General features: G+C 30.2%; 1 protein-coding gene across 1 annotated transcript in view; it reads left to right on the forward strand.

The window, feature by feature from the left end:
* The window catches only part of LOC141461188 (uncharacterized), a 137,649-nt gene that overhangs the window by 50,286 nt on the left and 66,042 nt on the right, over positions 1-21,321 (forward strand). The window contains exon 2 of the mRNA XM_074141987.1: positions 20,970-21,071. Within this exon, the coding sequence (XP_073998088.1) occupies positions 20,999-21,071 (73 nt within the window). The 5' untranslated portion in view covers positions 20,970-20,998. The remainder of the gene's footprint in view (positions 1-20,969; positions 21,072-21,321) is intronic.

Raw genomic sequence — 21,321 nt, forward strand, 5'->3', positions numbered from 1 at the left:
CGTCCAAATTTCAAACCTTTATATTTCTTTTCCTATTGATCAGAATTCAATGATTTCTTTACCCAATTGTAGAGAAAAGTTAGCTCTATAACTGGTATAAATCACAATGTCTTAGTGATAGTAGTTGGCGAGATATGCAAGGTTAAAGTTTTGAGTGTTTGTATTTCGTCCAAATTTCAAACCTTTATATTCTTATTCCTATTGATCAGAATTCAATGATTTCTTTACCTAATTGTAGAGAAACGTTAGCTCTATAACTGCTATAAATCACAATGTTTTAATGATAATTGTTGGCGAGATATGCAAGGTTAAAGTTTTGAGTGTTTGTATTTCGTCCAAATTTCAAACCTTTATATTTCTATTCCTATTTATCAGAATTCAATGATTTCATTACCCAATTGTAGAGAATAGTTAGCTCTATAACTGATATAAATCACAATGTTTTGGTAGTAATAGTTGGCGAGATATGTAAGGTTAAAGTTTTGAGTGTTTGTATTTCGTCCAAATTTCAAACCTTTATATTCCTATTCCTATTGATCAGAATTCAATGATTTCTTTACCCAATTGTAGAGAAAAGTTAGCTCTATAACTACTATAAATCACAATGTTTTATTGATAATAGTTGGCGGGATATAGAAGGTAAAAGTTTTGAGTGTTTGAATTTCGTACAAATTTCAAACCTTTATATTCCTATTCCTATTGATCAGAATTCAATGATTTCTTTACCTAATTGTAGAGAAACGTTAGCTCTATAACTGCTATAAATCACAATGTTTTAATGATAATTGTTGGCGAGATATGCAAGGTTAAAGTTTTGAGTGTTTGTATTTCGTCCAAATTTCAAACCTTTATATTCCTATTCCTTTTGATCAGAATTCAATGATTTCTTTACCTAATTGTAGAGAAACGTTAGCTCTATAACTGCTATAAATCACAATGTTTTAATGATAATTGTTGGCGAGATATGCAAGGTTAAAGTTTTGAGTGTTTGTATTTCGTCCAAATTTCAAACCTTTATATTTCCATTTATATTGATCAGAATTTAATGATTTCTTTACCGAATTGTAGAGAAACGTTAGCTCTATAACTGCTATAAATCACAATGTTTTAATGACAATTGTTGGCGAGATATGCAAGGTAAAGTTTTGAGTGTTTGTATTTCGTCCAAATTTCAAACCTTTATATTTCTATTCCTATTGATCAGAATTCAATGATTTCATTACCAAATTGTAGAGAATAGTTAGCTCTATAACTGATATAAATCACAATGTTTTGGTAGTAATAGTTGGCGAGATATGCAAGATTAAAGTTTTGAGTGTTTGTAGTTCATCCAAATTTCAAACCTTTATATTCCTATTCCTATTGATCAGAATTCAATGATTTCTTTACCCAATTGTAGAGAAAAGTTAGCTCTATAACTACTATAAATCACAATGTTTTATTGATAATAGTTGGCGGGATATAGAAGGTTAAAGTTTTGAGTGTTTGAATTTCGTACAAATTTCAAACCTTTATATTTCTATTCCTATTGATCAGAATTCAATGATTTCATTACCCAATTGTAGAGAATAGTTAGCTCTATAACTGATATAAATCACAATGTTTTGGTAGTAATAGTTGGCGAGATATGCAAGATTAAAGTTTTGAGTGTTTGTATTTCGTCCAAATTTCAAACCTTTATATTCCTATTGCTATTGATCAGAATTCAATGATTTCTTTACCCAATTGTAGAGAAAACTTAGCAATGTAACTGGTATAAATCACAATGTTCTAGTGATAATAGTTAGCGAGATATTGAAGGTTAAAGTTTTGAGTGTTTGTAATTGTTCAAATTTAAAACCTTTATATTTCTATTCCTATTGATCAGAATTCAATGATTTCTTTACCCAATTGTAGAGAATAGTTAGCTCTATAACTGATATAAATCACAATGTTTTGGTAGTAATAGTTGGCGAGATATGCAACGTTAAAATTTTGAGTGTTTGTATTTCGTCCAAATTTCAAACCTTTATATTTCTATTCCTATTGATCAGAATTCAATGATTTCTTTACCCAATTGTAGAGAAAAGTTAGCTCTATAACTGCTATAAATCACAATGTTTTAATGATAATTGTTGGCGAGATAGAGAAGGTTAAATTTTTGAGTGTTTGTATTTCGTCCAAATTTCAAACCTTTATATTTCTTATCCTATTGATCAGAATTCAATGATTTCTTTACCCAATTGTAGAGAAAAGTTAGCTCTATAACTGGTATAAATCACAATGTTTTAGTGATAGTAGTTGGCGAGATATGCAAGGTTAAAGTTTTGAGTGTTTGTATTTCGTCCAAATTTCAAACCTTTATATTCTTATTCCTATTGATCAGAATTCAATGATTTCTTTACCTAATTGTAGAGAAACGTTAGCTCTATAACTGCTATAAATCACAATGTTTTAATGATAATTGTTGGCGAGATATGCAAGGTTAAAGTTTTGAGTGTTTGTATTTCGTCCAAATTTCAAACCTTTATATTTCTATTCCTATTGATCAGAATTCAATGATTTCTTTACCCAATTGTAGAGAAAAGTTAGCTCTATAACTACTATAAATCACAATGTTTTAATTATAATTGTTGGCGAGATAGAGAAGTTTAAACTTTTGAGTGTTGGTATTTCGTCCAAATTTCAAACCTTTATATTTCTATTCCTATTTATCAGAATTCAATGATTTCATTACCCAATTGTAGAGAATAGTTAGCTCTATAACTGATATAAATCACAATGTTTTGGTAGTAATAGTTGGCGAGATATGTAAGGTTAAAGTTTTGAGTGTTTGTATTTCGTCCAAATTTCAAACCTTTATATTCCTATTCCTATTGATCAGAATTCAATGATTTCTTTACCCAATTGTAGAGAAAAGTTAGCTCTATAACTACTATAAATCACAATGTTTTATTGATAATAGTTGGCGGGATATAGAAGGTAAAAGTTTTGAGTGTTTGAATTTCGTACAAATTTCAAACCTTTATATTCCTATTCCTATTGATCAGAATTCAATGATTTCTTTACCCAATTGTAGAGAAATGTTAGCTCTATAACTACTATAAATCACAATGTTTTATTGATAATAGTTGGCGGGATATAGAAGGTAAAACTTTTGAGTGTTTGAATTTCGTACAAATTTAAAACCTTTATATTTCTATTCCTATTGATAAGAATTCAATGATTTCTTTACCCAATTGTAGAGAAAAGTTAGCTCTATAACTGCTATAAATCACAATGTTTTAATGATAATTGTTGGCGAGATAGAGAAGGTTAAATTTTTGAGTGTTTGTATTTCGTCCAAATTTCAAACCTTTATATTTCTATTCCTATTGATCAGAATTCAATGATTTCTTTACCCAATTGTAGAGAAAAGTTAGCTCTATAACTGGTATAAATCACAATGTTTTGGTAGTAATAGTTGGCGAGATATGCAACGTTAAAGTTTTGAGTGTTTGTATTTCGTCCAAATTTCAAACCTTTATATTTCTATTCCTATTGATAAGAATTCAATGATTTCTTTACCCAATTGTAGAGAAAAGTTAGCTCTATAACTGCTATAAATCGCAATGTTTTAATGATAATTGTTGGCGAGATAGAGAAGGTTAAATTTTTGAGTGTTTGTATTTCGTCCAAATTTCAAACCTTTATATTTCTATTCCTATTGATCAGAATTCAATGATTTCTTTACCCAATTGTAGAGAAAAGTTAGCTGTATAACTGGTATAAATCACAATGTTTTGGTAGTAATAGTTGGCGAGATATGTAAGGTTAAAGTTTTGAGTGTTTGTATTTCGTCCAAATTTCAAACCTTTATATTTCTATTCCTATTGATCAGAATTCAATGATTTCTTTACCTAATTGTAGAGAAACGTTAGCTCTATAACTGCTATAAATCACAATGTTTTAATGATAATTGTTGGCGAGATATGCAAGGTTAAAGTTTTGAGTGTTGGTATTTCGTCCAAATTTCAAACCTTTATATTTCTATTCCTATTTATCAGAATTCAATGATTTCATTACCCAATTGTAGAGAATAGTTAGCTCTATAACTGATATAAATCACAATGTTTTGGTAGTAATAGTTGGCGAGATATGTAAGGTTAAAATTTTGGGTTTTTGTATTTCGTCCAAATTTCAAACCTTTATATTCATATTCCTATTGATCAGAATTCAATGATTTCTTTACCCAATTGTAGAGAAAAGTTAGCTCTATAACTACTATAAATCACAATGTTTTATTGATAATAGTTGGCGGGATATAGAAGGTAAAAGTTTTGAGTGTTTGAATTTCGTACAAATTTCAAACCTTTATATTTCTATTCCTATTGATCAGCATTCAATGATTTCTTTACCCAATTGTAGAGAAAAGTTAGCTCTATTACTACTATAAATCACAATGTTTTAATTATAATTGTTGGCGAGATAGAGAAGTTTAAACTTTTGAGTGTTTGTATTTCGTTCAAATTTCAAACCTTTATATTTCTATTCCTATTGATCAGAATTCAATGATTTCTTTACCCAATTGTAGAGAAAAGTTAGCTCTATAACTGGTATAAATCACAATGTTTTAGTGATAGTAGTTGGCGAGATATGCAAGGTTAAAGTTTTGAGTGTTTGTATTTCGTCCAAATTTCAAACCTTTATATTCTTATTCCTATTGATCAGAATTCAATGATTTCTTTACCTAATTGTAGAGAAACGTTAGCTCTATAACTGCTATAAATCACAATGTTTTAATGATAATTGTTGGCGAGATATGCAAGGTTAAAGTTTTGAGTGTTTGTATTTCGTCCAAATTTCAAACCTTTATATTTCTATTCCTATTGATCAGAATTCAATGATTTCTTTACCCAATTGTAGAGAAAAGTTAGCTCTATAACTACTATAAATCACAATGTTTTAATTATAATTGTTGGCGAGATAGAGAAGTTTAAACTTTTGAGTGTTGGTATTTCGTCCAAATTTCAAACCTTTATATTTCTATTCCTATTTATCAGAATTCAATGATTTCATTACCCAATTGTAGAGAATAGTTAGCTCTATAACTGATATAAATCACAATGTTTTGGTAGTAATAGTTGGCGAGATAGAGAAGGTTTAACTTTTGAGTGTTTGTATTTCGTCCAAATTTCAAACCTTTATATTCCTATTCCTATTGATCAGAATTCAATGATTTCTTTACCCAATTGTAGAGAAAAGTTAGCTCTATAACTACTATAAATCACAATGTTTTATTGATAATAGTTGGCGGGATATAGAAGGTAAAAGTTTTGAGTGTTTGAATTTCGTACAAATTTCAAACCTTTATATTCCTATTCCTATTGATCAGAATTCAATGATTTCTTTACCCAATTGTAGAGAAAAGTTAGCTCTATAACTACTATAAATCACAATGTTTTATTGATAATAGTTGGCGGGATATAGAAGGTAAAACTTTTGAGTGTTTGTATTTCGTCCAAATTTCAAACCTTTATATTCCTATTCCTATTGATCAGAATTCAATGATTTCTTTACCTAATTGTAGAGAAACGTTAGCTCTATAACTGCTATAAATCACAATGTTTTAATGATAATTGTTGGCGAGATATGCAAGGTTAAAGTTTTGAGTGTTTGTATTTCGTCCAAATTTCAAACCTTTATATTTCCATTTATATTGATCAGAATTTAATGATTTCTTTACCGAATTGTAGAGAAACGTTAGCTCTATAACTGCTATAAATCACAATGTTTTAATGACAATTGTTGGCGAGATATGCAAGGTAAAGTTTTGAGTGTTTGTATTTCGTCCAAATTTCAAACCTTTATATTTCTATTCCTATTGATCAGAATTCAATGATTTCATTACCCAATTGTAGAGAATAGTTAGCTCTATAACTGATATAAATCACAATGTTTTGGTAGTAATAGTTGGCGAGATATGCAAGATTAAAGTTTTGAGTGTTTGTAGTTCATCCAAATTTCAAACCTTTATATTCCTATTCCTATTGATCAGAATTCAATGATTTCTTTACCCAATTGTAGAGAAAAGTTAGCTCTATAACTACTATAAATCACAATGTTTTATTGATAATAGTTGGCGGGATATAGAAGGTTAAAGTTTTGAGTGTTTGAATTTCGTACAAATTTCAAACCTTTATATTTCTATTCCTATTGATCAGAATTCAATGATTTCATTACCCAATTGTAGAGAATAGTTAGCTCTATAACTGATATAAATCACAATGTTTTGGTAGTAATAGTTGGCGAGATATGCAAGATTAAAGTTTTGAGTGTTTGTATTTCGTCCAAATTTCAAACCTTTATATTCCTATTGCTATTGATCAGAATTCAATGATTTCTTTACCCAATTGTAGAGAAAACTTAGCAATGTAACTGGTATAAATCACAATGTTCTAGTGATAATAGTTAGCGAGATATTGAAGGTTAAAGTTTTGAGTGTTTGTAATTGTTCAAATTTAAAACCTTTATATTTCTATTCCTATTGATCAGAATTCAATGATTTCTTTACCCAATTGTAGAGAATAGTTAGCTCTATAACTGATATAAATCACAATGTTTTGGTAGTAATAGTTGGCGAGATATGCAACGTTAAAATTTTGAGTGTTTGTATTTCGTCCAAATTTCAAACCTTTATATTTCTATTCCTATTGATCAGAATTCAATGATTTCTTTACCCAATTGTAGAGAAAAGTTAGCTCTATAACTGCTATAAATCACAATGTTTTAATGATAATTGTTGGCGAGATAGAGAAGGTTAAATTTTTGAGTGTTTGTATTTCGTCCAAATTTCAAACCTTTATATTTCTTTTCCTATTGATCAGAATTCAATGATTTCTTTACCCAATTGTAGAGAAAAGTTAGCTCTATAACTGGTATAAATCACAATGTTTTAGTGATAGTAGTTGGCGAGATATGCAAGGTTAAAGTTTTGAGTGTTTGTATTTCGTCCAAATTTCAAACCTTTATATTCTTATTCCTATTGATCAGAATTCAATGATTTCTTTACCTAATTGTAGAGAAACGTTAGCTCTATAACTGCTATAAATCACAATGTTTTAATGATAATTGTTGGCGAGATATGCAAGGTTAAAGTTTTGAGTGTTTGTATTTCGTCCAAATTTCAAACCTTTATATTTCTATTCCTATTGATCAGAATTCAATGATTTCTTTACCCAATTGTAGAGAAAAGTTAGCTCTATAACTACTATAAATCACAATGTTTTAATTATAATTGTTGGCGAGATAGAGAAGTTTAAACTTTTGAGTGTTGGTATTTCGTCCAAATTTCAAACCTTTATATTTCTATTCCTATTTATCAGAATTCAATGATTTCATTACCCAATTGTAGAGAATAGTTAGCTCTATAACTGATATAAATCACAATGTTTTGGTAGTAATAGTTGGCGAGATATGTAAGGTTAAAGTTTTGAGTGTTTGTATTTCGTCCAAATTTCAAACCTTTATATTCCTATTCCTATTGATCAGAATTCAATGATTTCTTTACCCAATTGTAGAGAAAAGTTAGCTCTATAACTACTATAAATCACAATGTTTTATTGATAATAGTTGGCGGGATATAGAAGGTAAAAGTTTTGAGTGTTTGAATTTCGTACAAATTTCAAACCTTTATATTCCTATTCCTATTGATCAGAATTCAATGATTTCTTTACCCAATTGTAGAGAAAAGTTAGCTCTATAACTACTATAAATCACAATGTTTTATTGATAATAGTTGGCGGGATATAGAAGGTAAAACTTTTGAGTGTTTGAATTTCGTACAAATTTAAAACCTTTATATTTCTATTCCTATTGATAAGAATTCAATGATTTCTTTACCCAATTGTAGAGAAAAGTTAGCTCTATAACTGCTATAAATCACAATGTTTTAATGATAATTGTTGGCGAGATAGAGAAGGTTAAATTTTTGAGTGTTTGTATTTCGTCCAAATTTCAAACCTTTATATTTCTATTCCTATTGATCAGAATTCAATGATTTCTTTACCCAATTGTAGAGAAAAGTTAGCTCTATAACTGGTATAAATCACAATGTTTTGGTAGTAATAGTTGGCGAGATATGCAACGTTAAAGTTTTGAGTGTTTGTATTTCGTCCAAATTTCAAACCTTTATATTTCTATTCCTATTGATAAGAATTCAATGATTTCTTTACCCAATTGTAGAGAAAAGTTAGCTCTATAACTGCTATAAATCGCAATGTTTTAATGATAATTGTTGGCGAGATAGAGAAGGTTAAATTTTTGAGTGTTTGTATTTCGTCCAAATTTCAAACCTTTATATTTCTATTCCTATTGATCAGAATTCAATGATTTCTTTACCCAATTGTAGAGAAAAGTTAGCTCTATAACTGGTATAAATCACAATGTTTTGGTAGTAATAGTTGGCGAGATATGTAAGGTTAAAGTTTTGAGTGTTTGTATTTCGTCCAAATTTCAAACCTTTATATTTCTATTCCTATTGATCAGAATTCAATGATTTCTTTACCTAATTGTAGAGAAACGTTAGCTCTATAACTGCTATAAATCACAATGTTTTAATGATAATTGTTGGCGAGATATGCAAGGTTAAAGTTTTGAGTGTTGGTATTTCGTCCAAATTTCAAACCTTTATATTTCTATTCCTATTTATCAGAATTCAATGATTTCATTACCCAATTGTAGAGAATAGTTAGCTCTATAACTGATATAAATCACAATGTTTTGGTAGTAATAGTTGGCGAGATATGTAAGGTTAAAGTTTTGGGTTTTTGTATTTCGTCCAAATTTCAAACCTTTATATTCCTATTCCTATTGATCAGAATTCAATGATTTCTTTACCCAATTGTAGAGAAAAGTTAGCTCTATAACTACTATAAATCACAATGTTTTATTGATAATAGTTGGCGGGATATAGAAGGTAAAAGTTTTGAGTGTTTGAATTTCGTACAAATTTCAAACCTTTATATTTCTATTCCTATTGATCAGAATTCAATGATTTCTTTACCCAATTGTAGAGAAAAGTTAGCTCTATAACTACTATAAATCACAATGTTTTATTGATAATAGTTGGCGGGATATAGAAGGTTAAAGTTTTGAGTGTTTGAATTTCGTACAAATTTCAAACCTTTATATTTCTATTCCTATTGATCAGCATTCAATGATTTCTTTACCCAATTGTAGAGAAAAGTTAGCTCTATTACTACTATAAATCACAATGTTTTAATTATAATTGTTGGCGAGATAGAGAAGTTTAAACTTTTGAGTGTTTGTATTTCGTTCAAATTTCAAACCTTTATATTTCTATTCCTATTGATCAGAATTCAATGATTTCTTTACCCAATTGTAGAGAAAAGTTAGCTCTATAACTGGTATAAATCACAATGTTTTAGTGATAGTAGTTGGCGAGATATGCAAGGTTAAAGTTTTGAGTGTTTGTATTTCGTCCAAATTTCAAACCTTTATATTCTTATTCCTATTGATCAGAATTCAATGATTTCTTTACCTAATTGTAGAGAAACGTTAGCTCTATAACTGCTATAAATCACAATGTTTTAATGATAATTGTTGGCGAGATATGCAAGGTTAAAGTTTTGAGTGTTTGTATTTCGTCCAAATTTCAAACCTTTATATTTCTATTCCTATTGATCAGAATTCAATGATTTCTTTACCCAATTGTAGAGAAAAGTTAGCTCTATAACTACTATAAATCACAATGTTTTAATTATAATTGTTGGCGAGATAGAGAAGTTTAAACTTTTGAGTGTTGGTATTTCGTCCAAATTTCAAACCTTTATATTTCTATTCCTATTTATCAGAATTCAATGATTTCATTACCCAATTGTAGAGAATAGTTAGCTCTATAACTGATATAAATCACAATGTTTTGGTAGTAATAGTTGGCGAGATATGTAAGGTTAAAGTTTTGAGTGTTTGTATTTCGTCCAAATTTCAAACCTTTATATTCCTATTCCTATTGATCAGAATTCAATGATTTCTTTACCCAATTGTAGAGAAAAGTTAGCTCTATAACTACTATATATCACAATGTTTTATTGATAATAGTTGGCGGGATATAGAAGGTAAAAGTTTTGAGTGTTTGAATTTCGTACAAATTTCAAACCTTTATATTCCTATTCCTATTGATCAGAATTCAATGATTTCTTTACCCAATTGTAGAGAAAAGTTAGCTCTATAACTACTATAAATCACAATGTTTTATTGATAATAGTTGGCGGGATATAGAAGGTAAAACTTTTGAGTGTTTGTATTTCGTCCAAATTTCAAACCTTTATATTCCTATTCCTATTGATCAGAATTCAATGATTTCTTTACCTAATTGTAGAGAAACGTTAGCTCTATAACTGCTATAAATCACAATGTTTTAATGATAATTGTTGGCGAGATATGCAAGGTTAAAGTTTTGAGTGTTTGTATTTCGTCCAAATTTCAAACCTTTATATTTCCATTTATATTGATCAGAATTTAATGATTTCTTTACCGAATTGTAGAGAAACGTTAGCTCTATAACTGGTATAAATCACAATGTTTTGGTAGTAATAGTTGGCGAGATATGCAACGTTAAAGTTTTGAGTGTTTGTATTTCGTCCAAATTTCAAACCTTTATATTTCTATTCCTATTGATAAGAATTCAATGATTTCTTTACCCAATTGTAGAGAAAAGTTAGCTCTATAACTGCTATAAATCGCAATGTTTTAATGATAATTGTTGGCGAGATAGAGAAGGTTAAATTTTTGAGTGTTTGTATTTCGTCCAAATTTCAAACCTTTATATTTCTATTCCTATTGATCAGAATTCAATGATTTCTTTACCCAATTGTAGAGAAAAGTTAGCTCTATAACTGGTATAAATCACAATGTTTTGGTAGTAATAGTTGGCGAGATATGTAAGGTTAAAGTTTTGAGTGTTTGTATTTCGTCCAAATTTCAAACCTTTATATTTCTATTCCTATTGATCAGAATTCAATGATTTCTTTACCTAATTGTAGAGAAACGTTAGCTCTATAACTGCTATAAATCACAATGTTTTAATGATAATTGTTGGCGAGATATGCAAGGTTAAAGTTTTGAGTGTTGGTATTTCGTCCAAATTTCAAACCTTTATATTTCTATTCCTATTTATCAGAATTCAATGATTTCATTACCCAATTGTAGAGAATAGTTAGCTCTATAACTGATATAAATCACAATGTTTTGGTAGTAATAGTTGGCGAGATATGTAAGGTTAAAGTTTTGGGTTTTTGTATTTCGTCCAAATTTCAAACCTTTATATTCCTATTCCTATTGATCAGAATTCAATGATTTCTTTACCCAATTGTAGAGAAAAGTTAGCTCTATAACTACTATAAATCACAATGTTTTATTGATAATAGTTGGCGGGATATAGAAGGTAAAAGTTTTGAGTGTTTGAATTTCGTACAAATTTCAAACCTTTATATTTCTATTCCTATTGATCAGAATTCAATGATTTCTTTACCCAATTGTAGAGAAAAGTTAGCTCTATAACTACTATAAATCACAATGTTTTATTGATAATAGTTGGCGGGATATAGAAGGTTAAAGTTTTGAGTGTTTGAATTTCGTACAAATTTCAAACCTTTATATTTCTATTCCTATTGATCAGCATTCAATGATTTCTTTACCCAATTGTAGAGAAAAGTTAGCTCTATAACTGATATAAATCACAATGTTTTAGTGATAGTAGTTGGCGAGATATGCAAGGTTAAAGTTTTGAGTGTTTGTATTTCGTCCAAATTTCAAACCTTTATATTCTTATTCCTATTGATCAGAATTCAATGATTTCTTTACCTAATTGTAGAGAAACGTTAGCTCTATAACTGCTATAAATCACAATGTTTTAATGATAATTGTTGGCGAGATATGCAAGGTTAAAGTTTTGAGTGTTTGTATTTCGTCCAAATTTCAAACCTTTATATTTCTATTCCTATTGATCAGAATTCAATGATTTCTTTACCTAATTGTAGAGAAACGTTAGCTCTATAACTGCTATAAATCACAATGTTTTAATGATAATTGTTGGCGAGATATGCAAGGTTAAAGTTTTGAGTGTTGGTATTTCGTCCAAATTTCAAACCTTTATATTTCTATTCCTATTTATCAGAATTCAATGATTTCATTACCCAATTGTAGAGAATAGTTAGCTCTATAACTGATATAAATCACAATGTTTTGGTAGTAATAGTTGGCGAGATATGTAAGGTTAAAGTTTTGAGTGTTTGTATTTCGTCCAAATTTCAAACCTTTATATTCCTATTCCTATTGATCAGAATTCAATGATTTCTTTACCCAATTGTAGAGAAAAGTTAGCTCTATAACTACTATAAATCACAATGTTTTATTGATAATAGTTGGCGGGATATAGAAGGTAAAAGTTTTGAGTGTTTGAATTTCGTACAAATTTCAAACCTTTATATTTCTATTCGTATTGATCAGAATTCAATGATTTCTTTACCCAATTGTAGAGAAAAGTTAGCTCTATAACTACTATAAATCACAATGTTCTAGTGATAATAGTTAGCGAGATATTGAAGGTTAAAGTTTTGAGTGTTTGTAATTGGTTCAAATTTAAAACCTTTATATTTCTATTCCTATTGATCAGAATTCAATGATTTCTTTACCCAATTGTAGAGAATAGCTCTATAACTGATATAAATCACAATGTTTTGGTAGTAATAGTTGGCGAGATATGCAACGTTAAAGTTTTGAGTGTTTGTATTTCGTCCAAATTTCAAACCTTTATATTTCTATTCCTATTGATAAGAATTCAATGATTTCTTTACCCAATTGTAGAGAAAAGTTAGCTCTATAACTGCTATAAATCACAATGTTTTAATGATAATTGTTGGCGAGATAGAGAAGGTTAAATTTTTGAGTGTTTGTATTTCGTCCAAATTTCAAACCTTTATATTTCTATTCCTATTGATCAGAATTCAATGATTTCTTTACCCAATTGTAGAGAAAAGTTAGCTCTATAACTGGTATAAATCACAATGTTTTGGTAGTAATAGTTGGCGAGATATGTAAGGTTAAAGTTTTGAGTGTTTGTATTTCGTCCAAATTTCAAACCTTTATATTTCTATTCCTTTTGATCAGAATTCAATGATTTCTTTACCTAATTGTAGAGAAACGTTAGCTCTATAACTGCTATAAATCACAATGTTTTAATGATAATTGTTAGCGAGATATGCAAGGTTAAAGTTTTGAGTGTTGGTATTTCGTCCAAATTTCAAACCTTTATATTTCTATTCCTATTTATCAGAATTCAATGATTTCATTACCCAATTGTAGAGAATAGTTAGCTCTATAACTGATATAAATCACAATGTTTTGGTAGTAATAGTTGGCGAGATATGTAAGGTTAAAGTTTTGGGTTTTTGTATTTCGTCCAAATTTCAAACCTTTATATTCCTATTCCTATTGATCAGAATTCAATGATTTCTTTACCCAATTGTAGAGAAAAGTTAGCTCTATAACTACTATAAATCACAATGTTTTATTGATAATAGTTGGCGGGATATAGAAGGTAAAAGTTTTGAGTGTTTGAATTTCGTACAAATTTCAAACCTTTATATTTCTATTCCTATTGATCAGAATTCAATGATTTCTTTACCCAATTGTAGAGAAAAGTTAGCTCTATAACTACTATAAATCACAATGTTTTATTGATAATAGTTGGCGGGATATAGAAGGTTAAAGTTTTGAGTGTTTGAATTTCGTACAAATTTCAAACCTTTATATTTCTATTCCTATTGATCAGCATTCAATGATTTCTTTACCCAATTGTAGAGAAAAGTTAGCTCTATAACTACTATAAATCACAATGTTTTAATTATAATTGTTGGCGAGATAGAGAAGGTTTAACTTTTGAGTGTTTGTATTTCGTCCAAATTTCAAACCTTTATATTTCTATTCCTATTGATCAGAATTCAATGATTTCTTTACCTAATTGTAGAGAAACGTTAGCTCTATAACTGCTATAAATCACAATGTTTTAATGATAATTGTTGGCGAGATATGCAAGGTTAAAGTTTTGAGTGTTTGTATTTCGTCCAAATTTCAAACCTTTATATTCCTATTGCTATTGATCAGAATTCTATGATTTCTTTACCCAATTGTAGAGAAAACTTAGTAATGTAACTGGTATAAATCACAATGTTTTAATGACAATAGTTAGCGAGATATTGAAGGTTAAAGTTTTGAGTGTTTGTAATTGGTTCAGATTTTAAACCTTTATATTTCTATTCCTATTGATCAGAATTCAATGATTTCTTTACCCAATTGTAGAGAATAGTTAGCTCTATAACTGATATAAATCACAATGTTTTGGTAGTAATAGTTGGCGAGATATGCAACGTTAAAGTTTTGAGTGTTTGTATTTCGTCCAAATTTCAAACCTTTATATTTCTATTCCTATTGATCAGAATTCAATGATTTCTTTACCCAATTGTAGAGAATAGTTAGCTCTATAACTGATATAAATCACAATGTTTTAGTGATAGTAGTTGGCGAGATATGCAAGGTTAAAATTTTGAGTGTTTGTATTTCGTCCAAATTTCAAACCTTTATATTCCTATTCCTATTGATCAGAATTCAATGATTTCTTTACCTAATTGTAGAGAAACGTTAGCTCTATAACTGCTATAAATCACAATGTTTTAATGATAATTGTTGGCGAGATATGCAAGGTTAAAGTTTTGAGTGTTTGTATTTCGTCGAAATTTCAAACCTTTATATTTCTATTCCAATTGATCAGAATTCAATGATTTCTTTACCTAATTGTAGAGAAACGTTAGCTCTATAACTGCTATAAATCACAATGTTTTAATGATAATTGTTGGCGAGATATGCAAGGTTAAAATTTTGAGTGTTGGTATTTCGTCCAAATTTCAAACCTTTATATTTCTATTCCTATTTATCAGAATTCAATGATTTCATTACCCAATTGTAGAGAATAGTTAGCTCTATAACTGATATAAATCACAATGTTTTGGTAGTAATAGTTGGCGAGATATGTAAGGTTAAAGTTTTGAGTGTTCGAATTTCGTACAAATTTCAAACCTTTATATTTCTATTCCTATTGATCAGAATTCAATGATTTCTTTACCCAATTGTAGAGAAAAGTTAGCTCTATAACTACTATAAATCACAATGTTTTATTGATAATAGTTGGCGGGATATAGAAGGTTAAAGTTTTGAGTGTTTGAATTTCGTACAAATTTCAAACCTTTATATTTCTATTCCTATTGATCAGAATTCAATGATTTCTTTACCCAATTGTAGAGAAAAGTTAGCTCTATAACTACTATAAATCACAATGTTTTAATTATAATTGTTGGCGAGATAGAGAAGTTTAAACTTTTGAGTGTTTGTATTTCGTTCAAATTTCAAACCTTTATATTTCTATTCCTATTGATCAGAATTCAATGATTTCTTTACCCAATTGTAGAGAATAGTTAGCTCTATAACTGATATAAATCACAATGTTTTGGTAGTAATAGTTGGCGAGATATGTAAGGTTAAAGTTTTGAGTGTTTGTATTTCGTCCAAATTTCAAACCTTTATATTTCTATTCCTATTGATCAGAATTCAATGATTTCTTTACCCAATTGTAGAGAAAAGTTAGCTCTATAACTGGTATAAATCACAATGTTTTAGTGATAGTAGTTGGCGAGATATGTAAGGTTAAAGTTTTGAGTGTTTGTATTTCGTCTAAATTTCAAACCTCTATATCTCTCTTCGTATTCTTTTGATTTTATTGAATTCTTTACCGAATTGTAGAGAAAAGATAGCTCTATAATTGGTATAAATAGCAATGTTTTTGTTATAATAGTTATTGAGATATGGAAGGTTATAATTCCAGCACAAATATCGTACACATAAATTCCGATTCATGCTCCCATACCGATATTTTGGGAGGCCATAGTAGATATTTTAGATTTTATTGGAGGTCTCCCTAGAGTAATCGCTTTTCCATTAATTTATTTCTGCCTAATGAAGAGATTTTTTTTTTAGTTTTCCAAGATTTCCACAAAAATTGCGACACTAAGTATTTTTTTGTTTAAAACTTCTCAAGGATCTTAAAGTCATTTTTTTGAACTGCCACTTCAAAACAAGTTAAACTTACACTGGTCTGTATAATAAATATTTATTATATTATAAGTAGAATTTCAAATTTTATTGAATTTTTTTTATACTTTTAAAATTTTCTGGAGGCTCTATGACGTAATTGTGGGCGTGGCGGTCTGGTGAACTTTTAGGGCAACACAGATCATTCTAGCTGGTCCTCTCCTGTTGCAATATCTCAAATTTTATTATTCCGACTATTTATTTGAGTTTAACCACATTTTCAAATAATCAATTATAATTTGATGGGAACAGCATGAGATCATTGCAGTTTATGGAGAAAACATTATGGAGCTGTGCAAATGATACGGAAATGGGTTAGAACTTTTAAAGATGGCCAAAGGAAAGGAATTTAATTTCAAAAAGTTTGCTATACTTCCTTTTTTTTTGTTAGTAAATTAAATGAAAAAGACGCGGACTATTTTAAGAACTTTATTCTGGTGAAAAATCAACGAGAAAATTTATTACGACACCACAATACTGTAGAAAATGAGAAAATAAGAGACGATCTAATCTAAAAATTATTTTAATTTAAATCTATAAGAACAGAATTTACCTAGAATTTATAAAAAAAAAGCTCCATTATTTACACCAGATTTAGATAGTTATTTTTAGATGTATTTAAAAATAGGATCAACAATGAAGGAGGTTAGAAATGTGTTGAGTTAGTCTCGTCAGTGGCTCAATTAACTCCTCATTTTGCGTCGTCACGGTTCTGATGAAGGGTCATAGAAAATAGAAATGGCGTAAGCTATTGTTCTTAAAATATCACTTTAATAGCTAATTAACGACAGCTCTCAGAGAAATATACAAAACGAAGATAAACAGATACGATACAGAGGGAAGTAGCTTTAAAGCTACACTTCCTGTACGCGTCCTTAAAGATTCTATTATTGGTTCATCTTGTTCATAATATGAGTCAGTCTGTTTGGTGAGAACAAAGTGTTCTGAGCGAGCAGTAATGGCACATTAGAGGTATGTCTGACCATCACATTGGCCCTGGAAGTGCCCTTAATTAAATTATATACGCAACTCGCGCACGCGAAGCTTACACCACCAGCTTACACCAGCTTAATTGTAGGAGCCATTTTTTTTGTTAAATCTTGCAAAGTGGTAAAATTGATTCAGTTAACAGTTGTTTCCGGTTCACCAATTTTAACCAAAACCTAACAATTGCGTCTTCTCGTGGCAACAATACCTTCTCGCAGTAGAGTAAGTTGAAGATTAAAAAAAATAAAAAAAAGTAATGAAAATTAGTGGCTTTTCTCTTTTAACTTTTCCTCTTCTTTCCACTTTTTATGAATGAAAAACAATTTTCTTAATCCTTACTTGAACAAATGGAAAAAGCATCGTAGTTTTTTTTTTGTTTTTTTATTTAGTCGAATGATCCTAGAACAATCCATATTCGGCCGGATGTTAATTAAAACAATGGAAACAATGAAGAAGTTAAACAGAACTAGGAATACTTGCTGCCTTTTCTTAGTTTTCTTTTAGAAGAAGTCATGCAAAAGAACTAGGTGGAGTCAAGACTCGCAAGACTTCCCTTAACTGCTACTCTTAAGGTTCTAACACATTAATATTTTTCATATTCCAAATATATGAGTCATATTTAAGTAAGTAAAGTAATCACCTGTTTTTCCAGGCGGATCTTAACGTCCAACTACCAGTTAGGTGTCGTGGACGGAGGCGACTAGCAAACATACTTTACTGTAAATTTCTCATATTAACTAGTAAATAAAATCCAAGGCCTAAGACCGGGAATCAAACCCAGTACCACAATGCATATTAGCTTTGCGGGTCTAGCCTCTAGCCGCCTAACATACTTTATTATAAATTTCTCATATTAACTAGTAAATAAAATCCAAGGCCTAAGACCGGGAATCAAACCCAGTACCACAATGCATATTAGCTTTGCGGGTCTAGCCTCTAGCCGCCTAACATACTTTATTATAAATTTCTCATATTAACCATTAAATAAAATGCAAGGCCTGCGTCAGCTGCAGCTCTTCGTACACTGGCGGACGGATTATCATCATTCTTGTCACACTCCTTTTATTTCACAAAGGGCCAAGAGCTCCATTAGCACATTAAAGTGGAATTAAAGCAAATGTGCTAGTTACTCTAAGACGTTAAAATGTGGACCTAAAGATGGTCTTGTAAGGTAATCTTTTATTCGAAAATCGCACAAAATATTCACAATGGGCAGCATTGCAAAAACCATACACAAACCCCATTTCGGCATATTCTTTGTTAGAATAAATGCGATGCATAATGAGACAAACTCTGTAAAAGTCAAACTGATAAATGTTATTGAGAAAGAGTTATTATTTAGAAAGTCCAGAGTGCAAATTCCAGATGGTATTATTCCGTAAAATGTCAATATTGGTATGTACAGTTAGAGACACAAGGTGGTTTTAGTAGTTTCACATTCGTTCTAAAAATTTTATTGGCCGTTTAGGACCGGTGGCTTAGCCTGCTTGCTCTCCAGATCTGAACCAATGGATTGTTTTTGCTTGGGGGGCCATTAAAGGAAAAGTCTATGAAATGCCGGTCAATGATCTTCATTCTTTAAGAAGAAGAGTAATTGAATCAATAACAGCAATCCAGTGCCGTTCGGCTATTGCTGCTGTGGAAGAAAGATACCGATACCTCATTTTCTTTATTATTTATTTATTTACTGATAATTGTCATTATTTTCTATTAATAAAGTAGTTGGAAGACATTATTAATTTTTTTTTATTATAACCTACCCAATAATAATTCATAAAATGGAAATCTTTAGACGTGAATATCTCATAAACAAAGCGTTTACGGGCATACCTCCAGAGGAAGTTTTTTTCTTGTTTTGAGGTCCTAAGTTCATATTTTCAGTTAGGACACTTAACCCTGAAACACCCTGTATATTTAACACTATTTCGTGAGGAAAAATGATTAAAAACCACAAAATTTTCTCATTTAAGCGGAAATTCCGCTTTATTGTTTTTCTTTTTTTCTTAATTTTACTTACAAATTGTATTCATATTCCTTTATGTATAGAAGTAATGTATACAATGTATACAGATGAAAAATGTATACAGGTAATGAGGTCGCTCGTTAAACTTTATCTTAACCCCCTCTCCGTCCGCTACAAGCTGCTTTAAGAAGCTTTTCGTCTGGTTTTATGTTCTATATAAAGACATGCACATATGATCGAAGCATTCAAAGCTCTAAAAAATATATATATTGTATATATTTTCCAGCTGTTTTTAATAAAATTCCAAAATATTTTTTATAAAATCGATTTAGCAGAATCACATTTCCGGTTGGCTCATATTGCCGAATCCTATTTCGGCATCGATTCTAAACTTTAAATTTTCATTTTTTGACGTGAATACGTCTTTAAATTTGCTATCATATGAAGGCAATGCATAAAATCTAATGATAACAAAATCGGGGGATACAGTTTGGCATTATAGGTTCGAATCTATCGTCTACATCCAAAATTAAATTAGACCACTGGATAGCTAAAGGATCAAAGAATTCATTACGATAAGCGAGGACTGTGACCCTCTTTGCTGCGTATCGAGATTTGCAATTAGTAGTAACTATTGACTCGAAGAAGCTACGATGTTCGTTTAAGTTTTAATCGTCAGCTGTCGTCACAATCTATCGATTGTATATAAAACATTAGTGTAAAATAGTGACAGTGAATATAATAAGGTGTTAGAATAAAAAAATATTATCAAAAATATATAATGTCGGCCCTATACGCATCGAAAAACCCAAAACCAAATACAGGAGATCGTATACGGTTGGAAAGGGCTTCACAAGAACAATCGAATGGTACGTAATAATAAAACACCATATGACCGAGTCAAGCTGTGCCGGGAACGTAAAAGAATGAATGCGGCCCTGGCGGATCAAAGACGACGGTGACCAGTACATCTGCAGCTGGGGCGGTTGAAATTATGCAAGTGGATGATGAAATCGCTTCTACATCGCCAACGGACTGTATAGGCATAGATTGTGTTCGATCGTCGATTTGTTTCCTTGATTTCATCCTAAATACATATAATAAAAATATTTTATATAAAAAATATAACCCGTTACGTAAACGTATTCACGTACAACACACGGCCGTGTCCATGACGCAGCCACAGTTTTTTTTTTTTGTGTGTGTGTTTTGTTCTTCGATCACACATATACATATATACATACAAACACCAAGACCAATTTGTATTTTTTTTTAAAAAAAAAAAACACTTTTTCTGACTCAGAGGACCTCAGATCGATTATTTCTGATCGATCAACTGAAAATCGATTATCAGCATGATCACAGTACACTTCTCTTATCAATAGAGTAAGAGAAATTATCGCCAGGAATTGTTACCAACCTGTTAAACAAGTGGTGGTAGACGACATTGACCCGCTATGCCACAGTATTGATCTAACCAAGAAGGTAAGTACTTGTGAAGTCGGTCGCTAAATAGACAGTAGAAAGGTTGGTATTTCCTTTGTTCATTGTTTACCATTCATTCTGTAATCTCTTTTATCTGAAACGTTAAACAAAATTATAATTATCTTTATGTCAACTCTTCTGCAGTTCGATATTCGGAGTTATCTTATTTATTTAGGTGGTTTTCTTTTTTTTTTTATCAGTTTGCGAATTAGTATTATTACAACTCGATTTTGTTTCGATTTTTTATCGATCACTTTTTCGATATATTCGATTTGAAAAAGTATGCAATAAGAATGTAGATCAAATAGTTTACAAAGCTAGCCTTTAACGAAGTTTTTTCTTTATTTTACAGATGCACCAATAAGGATGTCCTGATGCAAGATGAAACAGGATGGCGCTCTTGGACAAGCTGAAGAGAACCAACAGCTTTTATCCCCACCGGTGCCGGCCAAAGGTGCGGTATAGTTTTTGTGCTGAGTAATTTAGAACCATCCTCTGTCTCCTGAAGGAGGAAGAAGAGTAATACTGTCCATAGTTTCTGCGATCCCGATGGCCACTACAGGCTGAGGAAGCACATGGACCTGGCAGATGGATCTGTCTGGCGGAGGAGGAGGAGGAGGAAAGGGCACTGCACGTCTGGATAAGGATGTTACTCCTAGGGGAGAGAAAAACCACGGCCTGAGGAGCTTTACCCAGAAGCCGCT

Source organism: Rhodnius prolixus, unplaced genomic scaffold, assembly GCF_049639745.1.
Source record: "Rhodnius prolixus isolate KJV_2025 unplaced genomic scaffold, Rpr scaffold_6, whole genome shotgun sequence".
Classification (NCBI taxonomy): Eukaryota; Metazoa; Arthropoda; class Insecta; order Hemiptera; family Reduviidae; genus Rhodnius; species Rhodnius prolixus.